Below are 20,999 nucleotides of genomic sequence, written 5' to 3'. Positions count from 1 at the left end.
GCAGAAAAAAGCTGAAATAGGCAAAGGCCGAATTACAAAAAAAATAATAATAATCTGAAATGAGCAAAAAAGAAACCAAAATGTGCAGAAAACAGCTGAAGTTGGCAAATAAAAAAAATAGCTTAAAAAGCTGAAATTAGCTGAACAAGACTGAAAGGCTGAGGAACAGCTTATACCCCGAGGCTGTTAGACTCATGAATCTCTGACCAGGAAAAACATCACTGTGAAAATTACTGTGGAAAAAAAAAAACAACTGAAAATCGCTGTAATGCCACTTGGTTGTTGATGTGTGCTGCTGACAGTCCATGATGCTGATCTCATGCTGCTGATTATTTCATGTTGCTGTGTTCATTATAGGGGTGCACCAATTGCAGTTTTCTGACCGAGCACCAATTTCTAAAAAGCCTGACCTGCTGATTCCGATTTTGGCCAGTACCGATTTTGTTTTATAGGCTGAAACAAAGTAGGGGAAGGACCTTTTGCCTAGTTCAGTCCTCACTGAGGGAACGCTGCATGTAATGATGTCCTGAGAGCGCACGCTGTAGCTGCACTCGCATAGACCTGTTGGAGGACACGTATGAAGGCAACAGACCAAGAAGTGATTTAAAGATGAAAATGTACCAGTGAGAGAGTCTGTGTGAAGTTAATGATGACCAGTTAACCAGTGAATACAGGGTGCAGTGGTGGGTACGGTAGTTAGAGCCAGTTCTGAATCTTAGCACAACGTGATAGGCAGCATCCAACAGGGTGCTTGTAGGGGTGGTCATGTAGATGTAGCAAATGAGCAGGACAGGGTTTTAAACAGCTCAAAGGGTTTTTGAAGGATGTGAAGAGCTCCATTAATTTTCAATGAGGTAAACATGGCAGAAAAAGCTAAATATTTCAATTCAGTTTATTTATAAAGCGCCAAGTCGCAACAGAAGTCGTCTCAGGGCACTGAAAGTCAAATTTGCACAAATCCCAAAAGTCACAGCAGGAGTGTTCTGCATGAGCTGAACATTATGATACATGAATTGTTGAAACATAACACTGCTGAACAAGTTAAATGCTGAAAAATGTACAGAAGAAAAACAAGTCTCAATGTTGAGATGATTTAGAAACCTTCACACAACCGCAGTACACTCACATGGCTGAATGTTGCAAAGAAGTTTAATTTCCTGTGTCAGTTACTCTGTTTTTGTGGTCAGTTAGAGCCAGTATTAAAAGATAAGGTGTGTGTGTGTGGGGGGGGGGGGATATATATGTTATATATATATATATATATATATATATATATATATATATATTCTTCTTCTTCTTTCGGCTGCTCCTTTCGTCAAGAGTCCTACAGCGAACTAAGTCGCACGAATACTTGTCAGTTTTTTTACATCTGATGTCCTTCCTGACACAACCACACACCACCGAACTACTCTTTAATACTTTAGCCACTCTCCTCTGTGTGAAGCAGAGAGCTGTTATCTAGGGTGCCCGGGGGTGCAGATGGTGGGGGTTAAGGGCCTTGCTCACGGGCCAAGAGTGAGGCAAATGAGGGTGGAGGTAGGTGTGGGTGCTTCACCTTTCCCACCCATATTTTGATGTTGTTGGTACCGGGAGTTGAACTGGCGATCTTCTGATCACAGGCCCACCTTCTGTAACCTCTGCACCACCACTCCCACACACATGCAGTATATTAGTCCTTAGTTCACAAGAGGCACACAAGGTTTAGACTTCATCCTTCATTCTCTACAGAGATTAGTCAGATGCTTCCTCTCTTTTTTATTAACCCTCAAGCACCTGTCGTACTGCGCCACACCAGCCAACAATGTCCTCACAGAAGACTCACAGCTGCGTCAGCAGACACCGTCTGTCGTTGCGTCTTCTCTTTTACCATGCATGCTGTCACATTAGGATGTAAGACTTTCATGATACAACATCAAACGTGTTTCCAGGGTTACTGGTCACTTTTAGCTGGGAGAAATTAATTTTATTTATTTATTTTATTTTTTATATATTTTGTCTTACGGTAGAGGATAAAGAAGCCACGGTCATCTCAGATTTCCATCTCTAGCATCCAGTTTTTTGTTTTTTTTTCATGCTCACTAAAGTGCACATCTTTTGGTGCGCAATGCAGGATTATGTAATCGGATGATCTCTGTTTCTTCACTAGTAACAATGAGGTGATGCTCCCCTGTTCAGGCAATCAGTGTGTGGAACAGAGGAAGAAATGCTCTACCTATCAGAGACCTTCTCTCTCCACCTCTGCTTGATGCATCAGAACATCTGTCCTCCAGAGACTTTCTGTCCCTGTTTGTGGGTGGAACTGGAGCTTTCTCTCAAAAACACCATCTAAAGCTACAGGGAGCACTTTTTGTTTTTAGTAGTAAGATGAGTGATAAATAATTAAGGAGTAAAAGATCATCTCATTCTATAAACACCTTCTTTTTTATATTTTTTTTATTCCCTTATATGAACATGTTTGTATGGATCGGTCAGCCAGGTGGTCTCTACATCAATGTCCTAAATGGGTTGAAGAAAACTAGCTTGTTTTATTCCTATTCAGTCAGTGTTGATGTGAACATTGTGTTCTTTAGGCCACACTTAAATAACATTTGTTAATTTGATCATTGTTTCATGTAATTTAGCACAGGATGCTGTGTCTTGGGCTATTATATTAATTAAATAAATAAAAAATTGGGTTCCAGGGTGAGAAAAATTCATGTGTGGAAGAGCCTAAACACAACATTTGGAAAACATACGAGCCCAATAATGGGATGCAGCGTTTCCCCTAGTTAACCTGCCATGGCGGGGTGCTCATCTCCATGATTTTTGTTGCTGGGGGGTGGGGGGAAGGAGACATGTCTGAGCGCAGCTTGTATTAACAGTTTGTTTTTTTTTTTCTGGGGGGGGGGGGGTCAGCATGAGGGAAGAGGGGCTTTTAGATTTTTAGCTAGAGCGCCTGTATTGTGCGCTGCTAGCTTAGTGTGACACGTTTGAGTTGTGCGCTGTTTATACAGACAGTTTTTGAGTGTGTGTGGGGTGTTTCAGCTTGAGAGAAGAGGCAACATGACGTGAGCACTGCCTTTAGCTTTTTTAGCTAGAGGGCCTGTATTTCACGTTGCTAGCTTAGTGCTATGTCAGTAGCACTAAGTCAGTAGTGTGTGTGTGTGTGTGTGTGTTGGGGGGGCAAGTTCGGTTTGGTAGGCGGGGTGCTCAGTTTTGTTGACGGTGTGGGGCACCCCACTTGTATAATGGTACCCTAGATAACTTGCCATGGCGGGATGCTCATTTCGTCTGTGATTTTTGTCGACCGGTGGAGTGGGGGAGACTGAGACACATCTGAGCTGCATTCTGTTTGTACCGGTAACGCTTGCTGTTTGTAGCGTGACGGTTCAGCATGAGGGAAGAGGCAGCCTTTATTGCCTTTAGCTTATTAGCTAGAGCACCTGTATTGTATTTAGGGCTTTCACAGACTACTCGAGTAATCTACACATCGATTCCTAGTAGGGGTGCACCGATTTCAATTTTCAGGCCGATCACCGATTTTTTGAAAGTCTGAACTGCCGATTCCGATTTTGGCCGATACCGATTTTTTTTTATAAGCAACAGTGTCAGGTGTTACAAGATCACAATGCACCTTCAATTTACCAATCTTATTTTATTGTAAAACATACCCTTGAAAAATACCCTAGAAACAATACAAACTTGTTGTTTTAACTTGTCATGAGGTAGTATTCTGAAATATAAATGAAGTTTACACAATTTTTGTTAAAACTATAAAATTAACCAAAAAAAAAAATGTTCAGTTCCTTCAACTCTTTCACTTGTTACATTTAAAAAAAACAAAACTTAAAAAGATAATGCAACAAGTGTAACATTTTCAAGTCAGTGGGTAATAAGAAACAACACTGGCACAGGTAAGTTAGTTCTCACAGACTTATTCCAGTCACTTTCATTAGTGGCAGGTTTTTCTTGATGAACAAAAGCATTTCTGCTTTGTCACCAGACAGGCGACTTCTTTTCTCATCTACTACATGTCCAGCCAAGCTAAACAGGCGCTCGCTTTCAACGCTTGTGCATGGGGCAGAGAGATAGGGTCGGGCAAGTAGAGCAAGATGAGGGAAACGATTTTCATTGATCTTCCAGTAGACCAATGGGTCCTGGCTCCTTTCGACAGGAACCTCAGATAGGTAGTTCTGTACCTGCATAGCTGAAGGGCTGGCCAGCTGTTGCTCCTGTTCAATGTTCTCCTTCAAGATTTCGTCGTGAGCTGCAAACAGTAGACTACGCCTTTTGGCTGCAGGTTCATCAATATCAGGAGGTCCCACTTCAGAGGATGTTCCTGCAGCAGGTGTGCATCTGGTCTCCCCCTCTGCAAGTTTGGTCAAAAGGAGCAGTTTCACGTCATCTTTCACCTCTGCTGAGAAGTAGCGATTCTTGTACCTTGTTTTGCATAAACAAAGAAAGATGGGTCAATCATTGTGTTTTGTATACATTAACAGTTTTTATGACTTGCATGTAAATAAAGAAATGCATTTTGTAGATGAACATATGCATGAGATATATTCATAAATTAAACAGATTCATTTTTCTGGACTGTATATAATGTGCATTGAATTTAATAAAATGTAACGTGAGACGTTAATTATCTTTGACTCACCAAACGACAGTGGGTCATTTATTAACAGAATCAAAGTTTAACACATCACACATTTACATTAATTGGCAAAATATGGAAAATAACAACATGGCTAATTTTAGCAAGCTGTACAATTTTGATTGACCACACGGCGGTGGATGAGAACTTTACACAGACATTTCTAAAATATCTGGAATGATTTCTACCTGATAGAAGAATTTTAAAGATGGAAAGATGAAGTTTAGAGGGAGAAAAAGATGGGTGAGGGGGTTTGTTTGTGTCAGCATTCAGGACGGCACTCTCCGGGTTTTTCTCAGCTTCTTCCCTAGTACACTTAGGTGGTATAACTCGACTCTTTTACCTGGAGATGTCTCCACTGGTACGAAAGTCCATTCAACGCACCCTTTCAGCGTCTCCGTAGGAACAGCTGTGAATCGTCCGAAGTAGTGACGGTATTCCGTCCGACACAGGTTCACCTCACGAGTGGACTTCACATGAGTTGAGTCCGTCAGAGTTCCACCCAGAGGTGGAAGATGTTATAATCCCATAAGACTCGGAAGAGCTCTGTGGTCATGTCAGGATCTTCCTGTTTCCCAGCACGGGAGCTGCAACGACTCCAAACTCGACTCTCCACCCGACTGGAAACTCCACACGACTCTCGACACTCTCTCGACACTCGTTTGAACTAGGAAGTACCGACATTTTAAAGAGCTCTCCGGTTCATTTGGGAGTTTCTGATTGGTCAATATCGACCAGACAGGGGTGTGTTTTGTGACGTAAGAGGTCACTAGAAGTCAGAAAAACAGCAAGAATGTTATGGAACAGATTGAAAATGTTTTTAGACAGACGAGAGGGATTTTTAGACGAGTTGGCGGAAACAGGTGCCAACAGGTGCCAGCTTCTCTATTTACGTCTGAGAGGATGTAAAAACAAGACAGTTCGTTCCAACACTTGTCTGCGTTTGAGTCCAACCTTGGACCAACTTACCCTGCTCATTCAAAGACAGAAAATCAGAAAATGCATAATTACTCTGTAACAGACCTTAACATGAATTCTAACTTTGCATGAGGATTAAAAATCATTATTACTGTTTCACAGTTAATAAAAATTGATTAGTTCACTACAACATCTAAAATGGTTTGAACTAAAACACTTTGATTATCAAACATTTGTAAAATAGTAATGATAATAGAAAAGAGAGTGTTCTTTCACTTGAATTTTCAAGAAAGAAAGTCTCAGGATGGGTCAACCTGTATTTCTGGATTCAAATCAATGAAATGACAGCTTCTGTCCCATATGGTCCTTAAGGTCAAAGTTTTTGACATCAGGCCTAGTTCACTACAATTTCAATCAAGAAATTTTTATTTTTAATTTAATTTAAATGTTTGTTGAAATATAGTAGTAGGCTAAAAGTAATTATGGCTAAAATAGAATGTTAATAGTTACTTGCCTTGGATCCAGAACAGTGGCCAAGCTGTACAGGGGCTCATGCTCAATGTTGCTGAATCTTCTCACAACAGCCTCCAGCAACGTAGCTTTGGCTGTACCCACGCCACGGTCTGTGCTCGCTTGCCTCTCCAAAATCCGCTTGAGTGCAGTGATGGCTGGGATGACATCTGCTGCTGTAGCTGTTGATGAGCTAATCTCCTTTGTGAGTTCCTCAAAAGGTGCAAGAATGGTGAGCACATTGTCCAGTAGCTCCCACTGGTGTGCTGTGAGTGTGGCTGGTAACTCGTGCTCAGCAGCATACACGCCAATAGCACGTCTCTGCTCCAACAGCGACTGCAGCATGTAGACTGTGCTGCTCCACCTCGTTGAAACGTCTTGCTGTAATCGTTTCCTGGGTTGACCTAACTGTGTCTGTATGTCATAAAGTCGGGAATAGGCAAGTGATGAATGCTTAAAATGTCCAACAATTCTCCTTCCTGTTGCCACCATGTCTGTGATGCTGCGCTGCGCCAGCTGTCCCTCATTTACAACCAGTTGCAGTGTGTGTGCCAGGCAGGGTAAACTTTTCAGGTTGATATCATCCAGCGCTTTGGCCACATTACGAGCATTATCCCGTAAAACAACGTGAACTCTTCCATTATCGATTTCCCAGTGATTCAGCATCGCCTTAAACTCTGCTGATAAATTGGCCGCAGTGTGAGACCCCGCCATTTCTTTACAGTTTAAGAGTACTTGATGACGTTTGAACTGTTCGTCAATCCACTGTGCAGTAAAACTTAACATGGACATTGAACTTACATCAGAAGTCCAGATGTCTGTTGTAAAGCTGAGTGTATTTGTATTAGCTTTTAGCAGGCTGCGGGTGTCTCTCGAAACTTGGCTGAACAACTCCGGTAATGCAACATCAGAAAAATATTTCCGACTCGGCATATTATATCGTGGGCACACGTGCTGCATCAAGCTTCTAAAACCTTTGTCCTCAACGACTGAAAATGGCTGGTTGTCTAATGCCATGACCTCCATCACTTTCCTCGTGGTAGCTTTGCTCTTTTCGTTGCTCATAAAAGCTAACAGCGACCCACCGACTGCCTCTTTGTTAGCGCTAGCTTTAGCATTAGCCTTAGATTGGTTGCTCTCTTCAAACATTGCATACTTGGCGGCGTGGTGATTTCTTAAATGGCGAACGAGGTTTGTTGTTTTAAAGGTTTTGGTGGTGGCTCCACCACGACTTACTTCGGCTTTACACGAATTGCAAATTGCGATCTTTGGCTCATTTTCTTTTACAGCGTAGAACTTCCAAACCGACGACATGGCTGCTCCGAGTGACCTGTGTGTGAGCTCTCACAGTGGAGCAAAAGGGGACAGCAGCTGATTTTCAGACCTTTCCGGAGGCAGATACGATCGGTGGATAAAATCGGCTTCTCCTTTAAAGATCGGCCGATCGCCGATCTCCCCAAATTAAGGAAATCGGGGCCGATCGATCGGCCGGCCGATTTATCGGTGCACCCCTAATTCCTAGGACACCTATCGAGGTTTTTAATTTCATGTCGAGTATTCGTGGTGACGTCATTACACCACAGTTACGTCATGGCGTCACGTGATCCGCACCGGGTGTGCGTTACAAAATGGATTCCTCCAAGCAGACAGATGGAGCGGAGCAGGCCCAGTCTTGACAAACAGGTAGAAATGCATCAATAGTCTGGAAATATTTCACTAAAGATGAATCTTTTGGTTCAACTACCGTAAGGAAACATAAAATGAGACAACTTTCTGACTGTTTGGAGCTCGTTGTGAACCGGTGTTGCACCATATTTTGTGACCGTAGGGGGCAGTGTTGCATGCACTGTTGCATGTCACAGAATATGGTGCAACACCGGGTCCAATCGACCGAACCAGAACCAGCTTCCTCTGACCTTGTTTCACAAACAAAAAGCAAAAAATATTAATCTCTAAACCTATAATAAAATCTATAAACATATTAACCTCTAAAACTAAACCTAATGCGCACCACAGCTGGTTGTGGTGCGGGGTGGTCGACCCCCCCACTGTTTTTAGTTTCGTTTTTGACGTGCCACACGTTTCTTCACGTTTGCAGTTTAATAATAATAACTAATAGTTTAGTTTTTCCTGTGACTTATGTGCTGTATGATAAATGGTTGGAGCAAAATATACGCTCCCAATTTTTTGTTGGTCTTTTTTTATTGTAAATAATGACCTTTTTTGCAGTTTTATTTATTTATTTTTGTATCTTTAGATCCTATGATGTCATCAAGTACTCGAGTTCTACTCAAGTTTTATTATGTTAATGTCGAGTTTAAAAATTATGTAGTCGTTCAACCCCTAATTGTATTGTATTGCATGCCACTAGGTTTGTGCACGTCAGTGCTGACAGGTGGTGTGGGTGGGGGTTCAGGGGGTGTGCACGCAGTTCAGTAGGCAGCGCGCCTTTCTTGTAAACTGTAAAGAAAAATCCTTCCCTGATCATTGTTTAAAGAGTCATTTATGTATGATAAAGGTCTAATTAGTATTGACTGCAGCAGCGTTTTTTTTGTTTGTTTGTTTTGTTTTTGTAAAGAAGTTAAGATTTCAGACAAACAATGCATTTCATTGCGGACAACAAAGATAACATTATTAACACTGATATATTTTACCTCTACGTTAGATTTATTGTTCTGGATTAAGTTGTACAAGGCAATAGCCTATGCTAGGTTATCTAAACATTAGCTTGCTAACTTGAGAGGCACATAGATAATGACAAGCGGGTTGGAGGATTAAAGGTAATTTTTTATTGTTGATTTGTTTTACAGATCAGTTAAAATAAACTTACTATGCTCTGTTCAGCAAAATACACTACACAGTATTGCTTGCTGCTTTGTTTGTGCTGAACTGAAAGTGAAACTTAAGTGAACGGACATGACTTGAAAGTAGTTTTCATTCACTCTCTGCTGGATACATTGAACAATTACAACTGGTTCCCTAAATTTTAGGGGTGAAAATTAGAAGTTCCAATATTGGCAAATAATAGGTCAATTATCATCACTGATACTGATGGGTCTCCAAACATCTATACCAGCCTAAAATATTAGCCCTACTGGTATATTGGTCAGGTTCTAGTATGTAATATAATGGTAATCATATTAGAATGTATAATGTAAACAATAAGTGAGATGGGCAGACTAGACTGCCTTCTACTGATATTATTTATCAAACTCATTGTCCAGCTTTTTCTTCTTGTGCTTGCAGTTTTGAGCGCCTTCATTCCTGTCGGTGTATTTTTGTGGTATCATTACTGCACCAAATACAGACCTGACATAGTTGCTGCAGTTTTTATTTTTTTCTTCTATATTTTGTGGATGGAAACATTTCTAGAAATATCTGTTCAATTAAAAAAAATAACAAAAATCTGTTTCCAGATAGACTCCTAACAGTGATGGTGAATAGACCCTTATAGCAGATTTAAAGGACAAATATGAATGCGTTTGTTTTGAGTGAATCTATGTGTTATTGTTTACTAATATTAAGATATTGTGAGGGAAAAAAGTTACATATTTCCTGTCCACCTTATTCCTTCGGCCCAGGATGTCTTGCATACATATTGTTGGATCAGTGCATTTTTCACTAAAAATCAAACGTCTATGGGACTTTAGGCTGAAATATGTGGGAACTTTACATGTAACTGATACTTTAAACCATAATAGCTGTTAATGACCGTTTTCAGTTTGTTTGTTTTTCCTACATTTTTTATACTTCTAACACAATTTCTACTTCATTAAATGACTGGGAGTAATTTAACTCAAACTCATCAGGGTTTTTATTGTTCTCAACATGTTTTCATTTTAACAAACCAAGTATGACTGCTGAAAAAGCAGGCGTTTGTGTTTTTGTAAACTCAATTCATATAAGCTCGATAAATTTATGCTTTTTGAATTTTTTTCTGCTTTGTGTGCCCTCCCAGCGCACGGGCTGTGGGTGCACAGGAGGAACAAAGTCTATTGTGGATACTTACCTTGGTGCAACACCGGTGTTAAAAACATGTTTGTGGCCGTTGCTTTTAGTCTTCAAATTTGCCCATTTTAACTGGACTTTAACTTGATTTTTAAAATTGAAAATTCACTGTCCATCCCTCCTCATAATGCGAGAACTAATGACAAATATTTGTGAACTTTCATCATGTTAGCCACATTTTAATTGACTTGTTTTTTTCACGGTTCAGTTAAGTGTCTTTAATCCAGTTTTGAGAAGCATTTCAAAAGCACAAATGAAGTACTTCAGAATTCAAAAAGTGTTCAATACAAAAACAACTGGACTTTCTTTGTAACAGAAAACGTTTCGCTCAAATAAAGTCCAGTTGTTTTTGTATTGAACGCTTTTTGAATTCATCATGTCCTGTATGACTGAGAATCTTCACCAGCGAAGTACTTCAGAGTTTGTTTTTTCTCCATACACGATCCCAAGATCATTTTGTTGCAAAATAATAAAAATAACTTTGTCTCTAACACTTGAAGCTTTTTAAAACCAGAGAACAATAACACAATAAACTAGATCTTGACAACAAATACAGTTTACATTGTGAAACTGTTAAACTACAAACAGTTAAATATTTCTTGGGAGGACACACAATGAATGAACCAGTTAACATCTGTACAAAACAGTTTATATTTTGATCAAAGTATTACCACTTGCATCCTTCATACATTTTACCCACCACATAGTCATGCTTATTAAAAATATAAAAGGTTAAAGTCTCTTAGAATAAAATCAAGTTGTGCGGCACAACTAACGTACAATGCATCACTAGAATAACGGAGTATGAAAGTTCAGAGTTTTGGCAGAAAAAACATGTGCCTTCTCAATTAACCTGAATAAATCTCGAGTGTTTTGTCAGTTTTTGCTCGGCAGTCAGTCGACGGTGTGACAGCAGCTCGTGCATCAGAGTCCCGCTGCTTTTAATTCCTCATTTGTATTTGTACAGTAAACTGGACTAATGGATCAGAGGAGCAATCCCTTTTTATTCTGAGTGAATGTACAACATGCTCTTATTTTGAAGCCACATGGACCATTTGATCTTGTTGTAATTCCAGCAGCAAATACTGGAGCAGAGAACCTCTCAAAAAGATCAGCTTTATTGTCCCCTGTCGTGGAGCGAAGAGGGGGAATTAAAAATACCCTCTGTCCATCCGTCTGTGTTGTGACCTGGATAGCTTGAAAAATAAACGAGGTACCGATTTCCATTTTGGCGTGTGGCTACATCTAGGTGAAAGAAAGGCTCTATCCAAAATTGAGTTGTCACATACCAGCCATCCCAATCATTTGAGGAAATAATACGTTATAGTTTTTAAAGTTTTGTTTCTTCAAATCAGTCACCAAAGAATAATCTATGGTGGTCAAGACCACCGTTGGTCACCCCCTGGCTCCACCACTGCGCCTGGTTGTGGATAAAATTGCTCCCTCCACTCACCAGGATCCATCTCTTTGTGCTGCCTCGGACAAGCAAAATAAAAATGTAAAATACTGTCTTTGTTCTTCTCCACAGTGTAACTCCTACCCACTTGAATATCTTGCACTAAAAATAATTAAGGTTTTCTTGCATTTTCCTGTTCAACTCCAGTAAATTCCAGTCCAGAAAACACTAGATAAAGTGCTGTTTTAGTATTTTCCAGGTCTGGGCTATAGTCTGAGAAGGGAAAGGAAAGTATGATCAAATATTTGTTTTCCAACTAAATTTCTGTTCTTTCATTTTTTTTTTTTTTTTCTCAGAAGAAAATGTTTACAAGTAAATTCCCTAAATAAATTATTTCAAGTTGATTATATAGGCTCTCTTGGTTCATCTTTTGCCTGGAGTTTAAGTTTTTAAGTATGTTGGTTTTCCCACAGCTGGGTGGACGTTCAGAGGTTCAGACACTGAGTGGACGATGTGTGGAAGTGCTCTGGCAGCCTAGACGTGATGCGAAAATATGCTGAGAGAAATTTTCTATTTATAGAACACCTAGAATACCAGATGGAGCTTTTGGATTAATCTGTTTTTGTTTTGTTTATAATTATCACATGTTTTAAATGTTCTTCGTATTTAAAGATCTCTGTAAGAGATCTGGAATGAATGTTGAGGATGTCGGTGCTCTCTTACGCCACCTTTCTCATAAACGTCCAGGCGGGAAATAGAAGTCTATGGAAATTAGTAAAGATTGTAGTACAGATGATGAAGTCTTCTGGATGAAAGGCGAAATGTTTCAACAAAAAGAAACCATCCAGAGGACCTGACTTAACTTTGTTTGGATTTTTTTCTTGAATTATTGAACATGAATGTTGATAGTTAAAAATGGGTTTTCAGAGTCAGAGTTTCTTTATTGTCATTCGCACCTCATGTGGTACATGTGGTGGAGCGAAATTATGTACACGGGGTCCCAGTTACATCCAACAATTTCAGCTACCATCCTTAACGTCTGCTGTTTGGAACAAACCACATCTTTTTATTCAATGTTTTAACATCTAGATAAAAGCAAAACCTGTTAATTACTTATAATAACAACCTTTTAAAATGTTGTTTCATAAAAATAAAATAAAAAATCAATTGTGAACAATAAATCATAAAATGTGTATTTTCTAAAATGCTCTAATTTTTGAAATTCCATAAGTTTGACTTCGTCCAACTTTTAGTGTAGTCGAGTCAACTTTATTTATAGAAGCTGTTACCAAAGTGCTTAGGAGTGACTTTGAGGTTTGACACCAAGTTTCTAAGATGTGAGACTTTCTGAGGGAGCCACTGATTTCTTGTTAACATTGTCCAATTTGGCAAACTTTGTTTTTACTTGCAGAGTTAGCACTTTTTCTGTCCACTGTCTCTGAGTGAAGAGGGGGAAGTGGAATAACCCTCCATCTGTTCATCCATGCATGTTGTCAGCATGATAATTAGAAAAATAAGTGAGGTACCAACTTACATTTAGGTGTGCGGCTCTATCTAGGCACAAGAAACGTTCTTTTAGAAAACTGGATTGCCACATCAAAATTCAAGATTGGCCACCCCCTGTCTCCACCACTGCACCTGCTGGTAGATAAAATGTCTCCCTCCACTCACCAGGACCAGTCACTCTGTGCTAGGGGTTGTACGACTTCATATTTTTAAAAGTCGAGCCGACATCGACTAGTCACTGTGGCATCATAGGAACTCAAGACGCTATATCAAAAAAAGTTATTATTTACAATAAAAAAGAACAAAACATCAGGAGTGTATATTTATGCTCCTACTATTTTTTAAAAATGCAAATAAGTCACAGGATAACAAACTATTAAGCTTCAAAATTGAAAGAAACATGCGGCTCATTACGTAATAAATTAAACTAAAAACAGGAGGCGGGTGGGGGTAGGATCCACCACGGGCGGTTGAACTGGAAGAGTCATCTTTAATGAAATACTTCCACACTGGTGATGAATTTCTACCTGTTTGGCAAGACCTGGCTTGCTCGTCACCTTCCATCTGCTTGGAAGAGTCCGTTTTGTAGCCAGCGCTGATCACGTGACACAATCACTGACTGCGACTAGTCAACGTGAATTTTAAAAACTCGTGAGTTGACTAGTCGATTCTAGGAGGATTCAACCCCTACTCTGCGCTGCCTCGGACAAGAAGAACAAATTACCTGTTCTTCTCCACAGTGTAACTCCTCCCCACTTGAATATCTGGCACCAAAAACATTTAGGTTTACTTCTATTCCCTATTCAATTTCAGTCCAGAAAAACAGTCATTTAGAAAACAACAACCATTCACTCTTCAAAGCCCTCAGCGATGGGGGACATCAGAGTGCCGCTTGTTTTACAAGGAATGACCCTGGATTCTGTTTTTTCTCTCTTTTGTTTCAGACTATGTTTACTTTGAGAACTCCTCCAGCAACCCTTACCTGATACGAAGAATAGAAGAGCTCAACAAGGTTGGTTGTCTTCTCTTTGTCTTTTAAAAACATCAAAGTGTATAAATTAAATTTTCTCAGGTGTACGGTGAACCAGAGTCGGTGTTTGTCATTCCAGGTTTCGCACCACACATCCATAAGTTTTATTATCCATTTAAAACTCTACCATCCTCATTTAGCCTGCACCTTGTTGGGTAAATGTAATGGCCAGGGTCTGGGACAGGAACCAGTTGCATAACAACAACAAATGACACCAGGCTGTTGCAGTCAGAGGATTAAGATCATTTATGTAACACTCTTGTACTGAAGAACTGAGTGGTAAAGGCAGCAGAGACAAACATAAACATCAAGGCATCCAGTTCAAATATTATAACCTTCAATGTTTCTATTATTGTTTATGACCAGCCCTCTTTCTCTCACAGAAAGCTTTTGTGCAGCATGAATAACAAAAGAATGGTAAATGGACCGCGCTTATATAGCTCCTTTCTATCTTATCAAGATATTCAAAGCTCTTTACAACACAATCTGTGCCTCATGTATCCATTCATGCAGCACTCTACTAGATCTGTACAAAGATTAATCAGTGTTTTATCACATTCATACACTGATGGGACACACATCAGAGACAATGAGTGGTTCAGTGTCTTGCCCAGGGACACTTCAGCATGTGACTGATGGTGGAATCAAACCCCCAACTCTTGGATTGGAGGACGACTGCTCTAACCAATCAACCACAGCTGCTCCAAAGAATAATTTAATTAATTTATTATTTATTTATCGGTTGCAGATTGTTACTTCAACCCCATTAAGTGCCTTTAGAATGAACAGGAACAATGATTGCAAGTCTGATCTTCTCATCCAACATCAGTGCCTGACCTCGTAAATGCTCTACAGAAAGGATGGGTGGAAATTCCCACAGCGACACTCCAAAGCCTTGTGGAAATCCCTCCAAGAGTGTTTCTTTGGGAACTTTTGCCCATTTTCTGTTTATGGGCCTTCAAAGCGTGGACCATGTTAAATGTCTCACTGAGCTGTGACTGCTGGTGAACAGTACTGACGAGGGAGTCTCCTAATGAGCTGGAAACATTGGGTTCTTGGTTCACTTGTGTGGTCGCGGAGGCTCGCAGTCTTGTCAGTTGGATTTTGAACTTGTTCAAAGAAACATGTTTTTTCTCTCAATAGTCTCGAAGTTGTTGTGGGTGTCTTAAACCCACCTCAATTTAATTTCTGTAATTCTAGAGTTGTATTTTGACGCCTGAAGAGGAGCTCTTCTCATGAAAGCTTAAAAGGCTACAATCCTGAACATGAAGGACTAAAAACATCCATCCATCATCTTTACACGCTTCTTCCTTTTTGGGTCACAGGGGTCATCATGTCCAGCTGTCACTGTGCAAGAGGCGGGGAAACCCTAGACAGGTTGCAAGTCCATCACAGGGACACTTGGAGACAAACAAGTCAAACAACCATTCACTCTCTCACAAAAAACATGCCAATTATAAATATTTATTATTTTAAACTGGTCCAAATCTGTCTGGATTCATTTCTGAAGTGTACTCCAGTAGATTAAATCATAAACGGTGTGCACAATGTTGTTAAAAGTGAGCAACAACATAATGTGCACATCCACATAATGTGTGATTTAAAAAAATGACTGCTCAAATTGTGGCCGTACAGCTTTGCTTTGTCACAAACACTCAAGAATTCAGTGACACTACAACATAAATGAGCCTATTTTCTTCCAACATTCAGTTGCCAACTACGCTCTTAACACCATTTAATTTTTAGTACATCAGTTTTTACGTCTCCTGCTGGGAAAACCAGGCAGTTTAATTTATTCACTCCAAACAAGTTGATTACAACAAATCTGATGCATTTTCTATAAAAAGTTATGTTCCAAGTGTTTATCACTGATGGAAACAACAGGTGTTGTGAACAGCACTGAGGAGAAAGACAAAATATGGAAGGACAGGATCGTCCCTCTACACCTACAGTTAGCTGTCCGCAGTGACGAGGAGCTCAGCAGACTGCTGGAAGGAGTGGCCATCGCTCTGGGAGGAGTTCTGCCCAGCATTCAGGTGGTTCTACAGCCCGGGGGAACTGAGAGGCCAGCAGAGTCTGGGTGGACAGATCAGACGACATCTACAGCCAGTTTCTTAGGATCCACTGTGGGATGGACCTTTACAAGAGATCCTTCCTGTCTACAGCAGTCAGCATCTATAACATCTCTTAATGAAATAACGAGTTACAGCAACAAATAATTTCCCTTTGGGATTAATAAAGTATTTTTGAATTTGAAATTGAATTTTGAATTGAAAATATACTACCGTATTTTTTTGCCATATAATTTGCATTTTTTTTGCATAAATTAGCATGCCTGCGACTTATACAGCAAAGCGACATATTTGTTTTCTTCCCCCATATTTATAAACCAATTTTTGATTGACATCTGACAGTTTTCATTCATTCTGACATGGAAAATATTGAACACTATCAGTTTCAGCCACTAGAGGGCGCTTGAGTAATATGGCAAGCCAAATATCTCATTAATAAATAAAAGTGGCTATTAATGAGATACTTGGCTTGCCATACTGGCCAGCTTCGTCTCGCTCCAGAGCTCCTGGAGCAAACGTCAAATCAGCTGCCATTTGCCGCCCAGGTGAAATGCCGCTGATTTGACCTTTAAAGTTTATTTATTAAGCAAAACTTCAACTGAGACACACCTTTAATTCAATTCAAAAATACTTTATTAATCCCAAAGGGAAATTATTTGTTGTTGTAACTCGTTATCCTCATTTCATTAAGAGATGTTATAGATGCTGAGGCTGTAGACAGGAAGGATCTCTTGTAAAGGTCCATCCCACAGTGGATCCTAAGAAACTAGCTGCAGATGCCGTCCGATCCATCCACCCAGACTCAGCTGGCCTCTCAGTTCCCCCGGGCTGTAGGACCGCCCGAATGCTGGGCAGAACTCCTCCCAGAGCGATGGCCACTCCTCCCAGAAGTCTGTCGAGCTCCTCGTCTCTGCAGACGGTCAACTCTAGGTGCCGAGGGACGATCCTGTCCTTCCACTGTCATGAGCCGTGTTTTCTGCTAGTTCCAGGATCTCAGTGATCAGGCACTCAAGCACAGCTGGCAGGTAGATGAGAATGCGTCCACAGAACATCCTTTCAACTCATTTGAGATTTGGGGCTGTAGTTGAGATATTATTTGAGCTTTTGAGATGTTAATCAGCTGCTGTTGGTTGTAGAAAACTGCCTTGTTGCCATGGTTACGCATCATAACAAATGTCCAAAACTAAAAAAGTTTCAGTAAAAATCCTTCCAGCTGCACAGCATCTGACACCAGAGGAAACAATCATCCCAAAAATGAGATTTATCCAGAAAAAGAGGAACTGAAGTTTCCAAAAACAAAATCAAAATCTCAGAATGAAAGTAACAGAGCTGCTCCAACATGCAGCCACCTTGAGCAGCGCAATTCTAGAATTAGAATTTACTATAATTCTGAGCAAACAAATAATTGTTTTTAAGGGTTAATCTTGTTAAATTCTTGTTAAAGTCCTCCCGTGCACGCTCCCGCGGCCGCCATTTGACAGCCAGTTGATTTGTGGCACAACACTGGCCCAAGTTTCCAGGTTGTCAACGGTGACTCATAATAGATGCGACTTGTACAACGAAGCGACGTATTTGTTTTTTTCCATTTTATTAGACATATTTGGACTGATGCGACTTATAGGGCGTTGCAACATATACGGTGGCAAGTACGGTAGTCCTAGGTGCAGATGTAGACAGGTGTGTTGGTACCCCTTTGTTAAAAAAAACCCACAGATCACTGCATTCGGACGAGTAGTGAGGGAAAAAAACAACTAAAAATCAATTAATGAAAATTAGGGGTGCACCGATAAATCGACTGACCGATTTATCGGTGCACCCCTAATTTATTGGCCCCGATTTCCTTAATTTTAGGAAATCAGAAATCGTCCAATACTTGCATGAGAAACCAATTTTACCAATTTTTTTAATTTTTTTTTAACAATTGTCTAAACTTCATTTATATTTCAGAGCACTATCTCATGGCCAGTTAAAACTAGTTTGTATTGTTTCTAGGATATTGTTCAAGGTATGTTTTTCAGTAAAATAATATTGGACAATTGAAGGTGCATTGTGACCTTATAACACCTGACAGTGTCGATTATAAAACAAAATCGGTATCGGCCAAGATAGTAATCGGCTGGTCAGACTTTTTAGAAATCGGTGATCGTCCAGAAAACTGCAATCGGTGCGCCCCTAATGAAAATCAATTATTGCTTATGACTTGGTTCCACTGAAAATTTTGAATAAACAAACTAATAAAACTGGGCTCAACAAGAAGGATTGTAGTCCAAGCAAAGATTTAAAGGCTGACTGGTAGTAACAGGGCTGTTTGGTATCATGGTGTGTAACACACTGAACATGCACCAAATAAATCTGAGGACAGAATGTTTCAGGAGCTTATTAGCAAGAACGTGACAGAGCAGCACGTTAAAGGTAGTGATGGAGCAGAGGTTGCAATTGCCAAGTTTTCATGTGTGTGCAGTGTTTCCCCTAGTTAGCTTGCCATGGCGGAGTGCTCATCTCATCCATGACTTTTGCTGATGGGGGGGGGCGGAGACATGTCTGAGCGCAGCTTGTACTAACAGTTTTTCAGCGGGGATGGGGGGTGTTCAACATGAGGGAAGAGGCAATGTGAGTGCTGCCTTGGGCTTTTTAGCTAGAGAGCCTGTATTTTGCGCCGCTAGCTTAGTGATATGTCAGTGCCGGGTGGGGGTGGTAGGGGCAAGTTCAGTTTGGTAGGTGGGGTGCTCATTTCTGTTGACGGGGTGGGGCACCGCGCCTGTATAATGGTTGGGGAAACACTGGTGCGTTAGATCGCTGTGGAGACCCCTGAAGATGGGAGTAGCCAAAAGAAGAAGGAAAAAGTTAAAGCATTGTTTCCCCTAGGTGACTTGCCTTGGCAGGGCGTTCATCTCTTCGCTGTTTTTGTCGAGGGGGCGGGGGGTGCCCTCCTTGAATAATGTTAGAGGAAACACTGGAAAATTATAAGAGCATCGCCAAGCAGCAGATGTTCCTCTGACAGCAGCTGCACTGATTATTCAGAATTATTAAAGTCCACAGGACAGGGAGCTTAGGATTGAAGAACACCAGAAATTTCAAAAGCAACAGTTTCATTAGTTGATCTCTTCTTCTCCCCCCCCCCCCCCCCCCCCCCCCACACACACACACACACACAGACAGACACACACATATCATATACATACATACATCTTATTGTTAATTTCAAGTTATCTGAGTGAGTTTTTCTTTCTTTACCAAGAGTACAATCACTGCATCTTTAATACATGGGGCGGCTGTGACTGAGTGGTTACAGCAGTCATCCTCCAATAAGAGAGTTGGGGGTTCGAATCCACCAGCAGTCACATGCTGAAGTGTCCCTGGGCAAGACACTGAACTCCTCATAGCCTCTGATGTGTGTCCCATCAGTGTATGAATGTGATAAAGCTCTGATTAGTGTCTTTAGAATGATTTGTTCAGTTATCTTTGTAGAGATCTAGTAGAGTGCTGTGTGAATGGGTGAATGAGGCACAGATTGTGGTGGAAAGCACTTTGAGTATCTTGAAATAAGAGAGAAGGGCACTATATAAGTACAGTCCATTTACCATTTACAACAGGCATCACTCCAATGCTTCTTTATAGTTCTGACTTTTTAACCAAGCCTCTCAACTTCCAGACAGCCAACGGGAATGTGGAGGCCAAGGTGGTGTGTCTGTTCAGGAGGCGAGACATCTCAGGCAACCTCAACACTCTGGCTGACAGCAATGCAAGTGAGTAGCACCCACAGACATCCTCTCAGGGCCCCTGTAGTACAACGGGAACACGTGTACGGCATGGCCCACTGCCTTTAATGAGCCTCGTTGTGTTTTCTCATAAAGCCTCAAAGCACCACTTCAGCTCTAGTGTGTGTTGAGTTGCATCAAGGTCCTCTACAGATTAAGAACTTCACTTTTGTGTAAAGCGTATTATTATTTAGACTTGCTTTTTATGCACCTTTTAGCAAAGAACACTGCTGGGCTTTTAATTTAACATTGAGCAGTTAGTAAAAAATTTACCTAACATTATTGTTACCTGTTACCAAAACATGGACAAAAATGTTTTTGCCAACATGAAAATAGTTTTTTTACTTTGCAATGAGCTCAAATTTGACATGATTGTAGCTGAGGCACAGCACATACCATTTGCATGAAATTGCACATTATCAAAGTTTGACCAAAACTAAACTGTTATTTTTCAACATAAGGTGGTCTTAGGCCTAAAATCTGTCCTGAACGATGTCAGGAAATATTCATTCCTTTATAAACAACTCCCAAGATGTAACTTTCTACACATATAGTTGCAATAAAATGAACAAATTATTTAACAATCAGTAAATGAGAGTAAGTAGAATAATTTCCAGACTATTGAGCGTACCCGAATATACAGGTCCTTCTCAAAAAATTAGCATATTGTGATAAAGGTCATTATTTTCCATAATGTAATGATAAAAATGAAACTTTCATATATTTCAGATTCATTGCACACCAACTGAAATATTTCAGGTCTTTAATTGTTTTAATACTGATGATTATGGCATAGAGCTCATGAAAACCCAAAATGCCTGTCCCAAAAAATTAGCATATCATGAAAAGGTTCTCTAAACAAGCTATTAACCTAACCATCTGAATCAACGACGTAACTCTAAACACCTGCAAAAGATTCCTGAGGCTTTTAAAAACTCCCAGTCTTCTTCATTACTCAAAACCACAATCATGGGTAAGACTGCCAACCTGACTGCTGTCCAGAAGGCCATCACTGACACCCTCAAGCAAAAGGGTAAGACACAGAAAGAAATTGCTGAACGAATAGGTTGTTCCCAGAGTGCTGTATCAAGGCACCTCAGTGGGAAGTCTGTGGGAAGGGAAAAGTGTGGCAGAAAACGCTGCACAACGAGAAGAGGTGACCGGACCC

General features: G+C 40.4%; 1 protein-coding gene across 1 annotated transcript in view; it reads left to right on the top strand.

Moving 5' to 3' along the window:
* Positions 1–20,999, top strand: part of mta2 (metastasis associated 1 family, member 2) — a 64,340-nt gene that overhangs the window by 9,314 nt on the left and 34,027 nt on the right. Inside the window, exons 2-3 of the mRNA XM_037674922.1 lie at positions 13,916–13,983; positions 19,726–19,819. Of these exons, the coding sequence (XP_037530850.1) occupies positions 13,916–13,983; positions 19,726–19,819 (162 nt within the window). The remainder of the gene's footprint in view (positions 1–13,915; positions 13,984–19,725; positions 19,820–20,999) is intronic.

Source organism: Nematolebias whitei, chromosome 1 (genome assembly GCF_014905685.2).
Source record: "Nematolebias whitei isolate Nwh7 chromosome 1, NemWhi1, whole genome shotgun sequence".
NCBI lineage: Eukaryota > Metazoa > Chordata > Actinopteri > Cyprinodontiformes > Rivulidae > Nematolebias > Nematolebias whitei.
The sequence above is the reverse complement of the archived record's forward strand: the minus strand, read 5'-3'. Positions and strand labels throughout refer to the sequence as shown.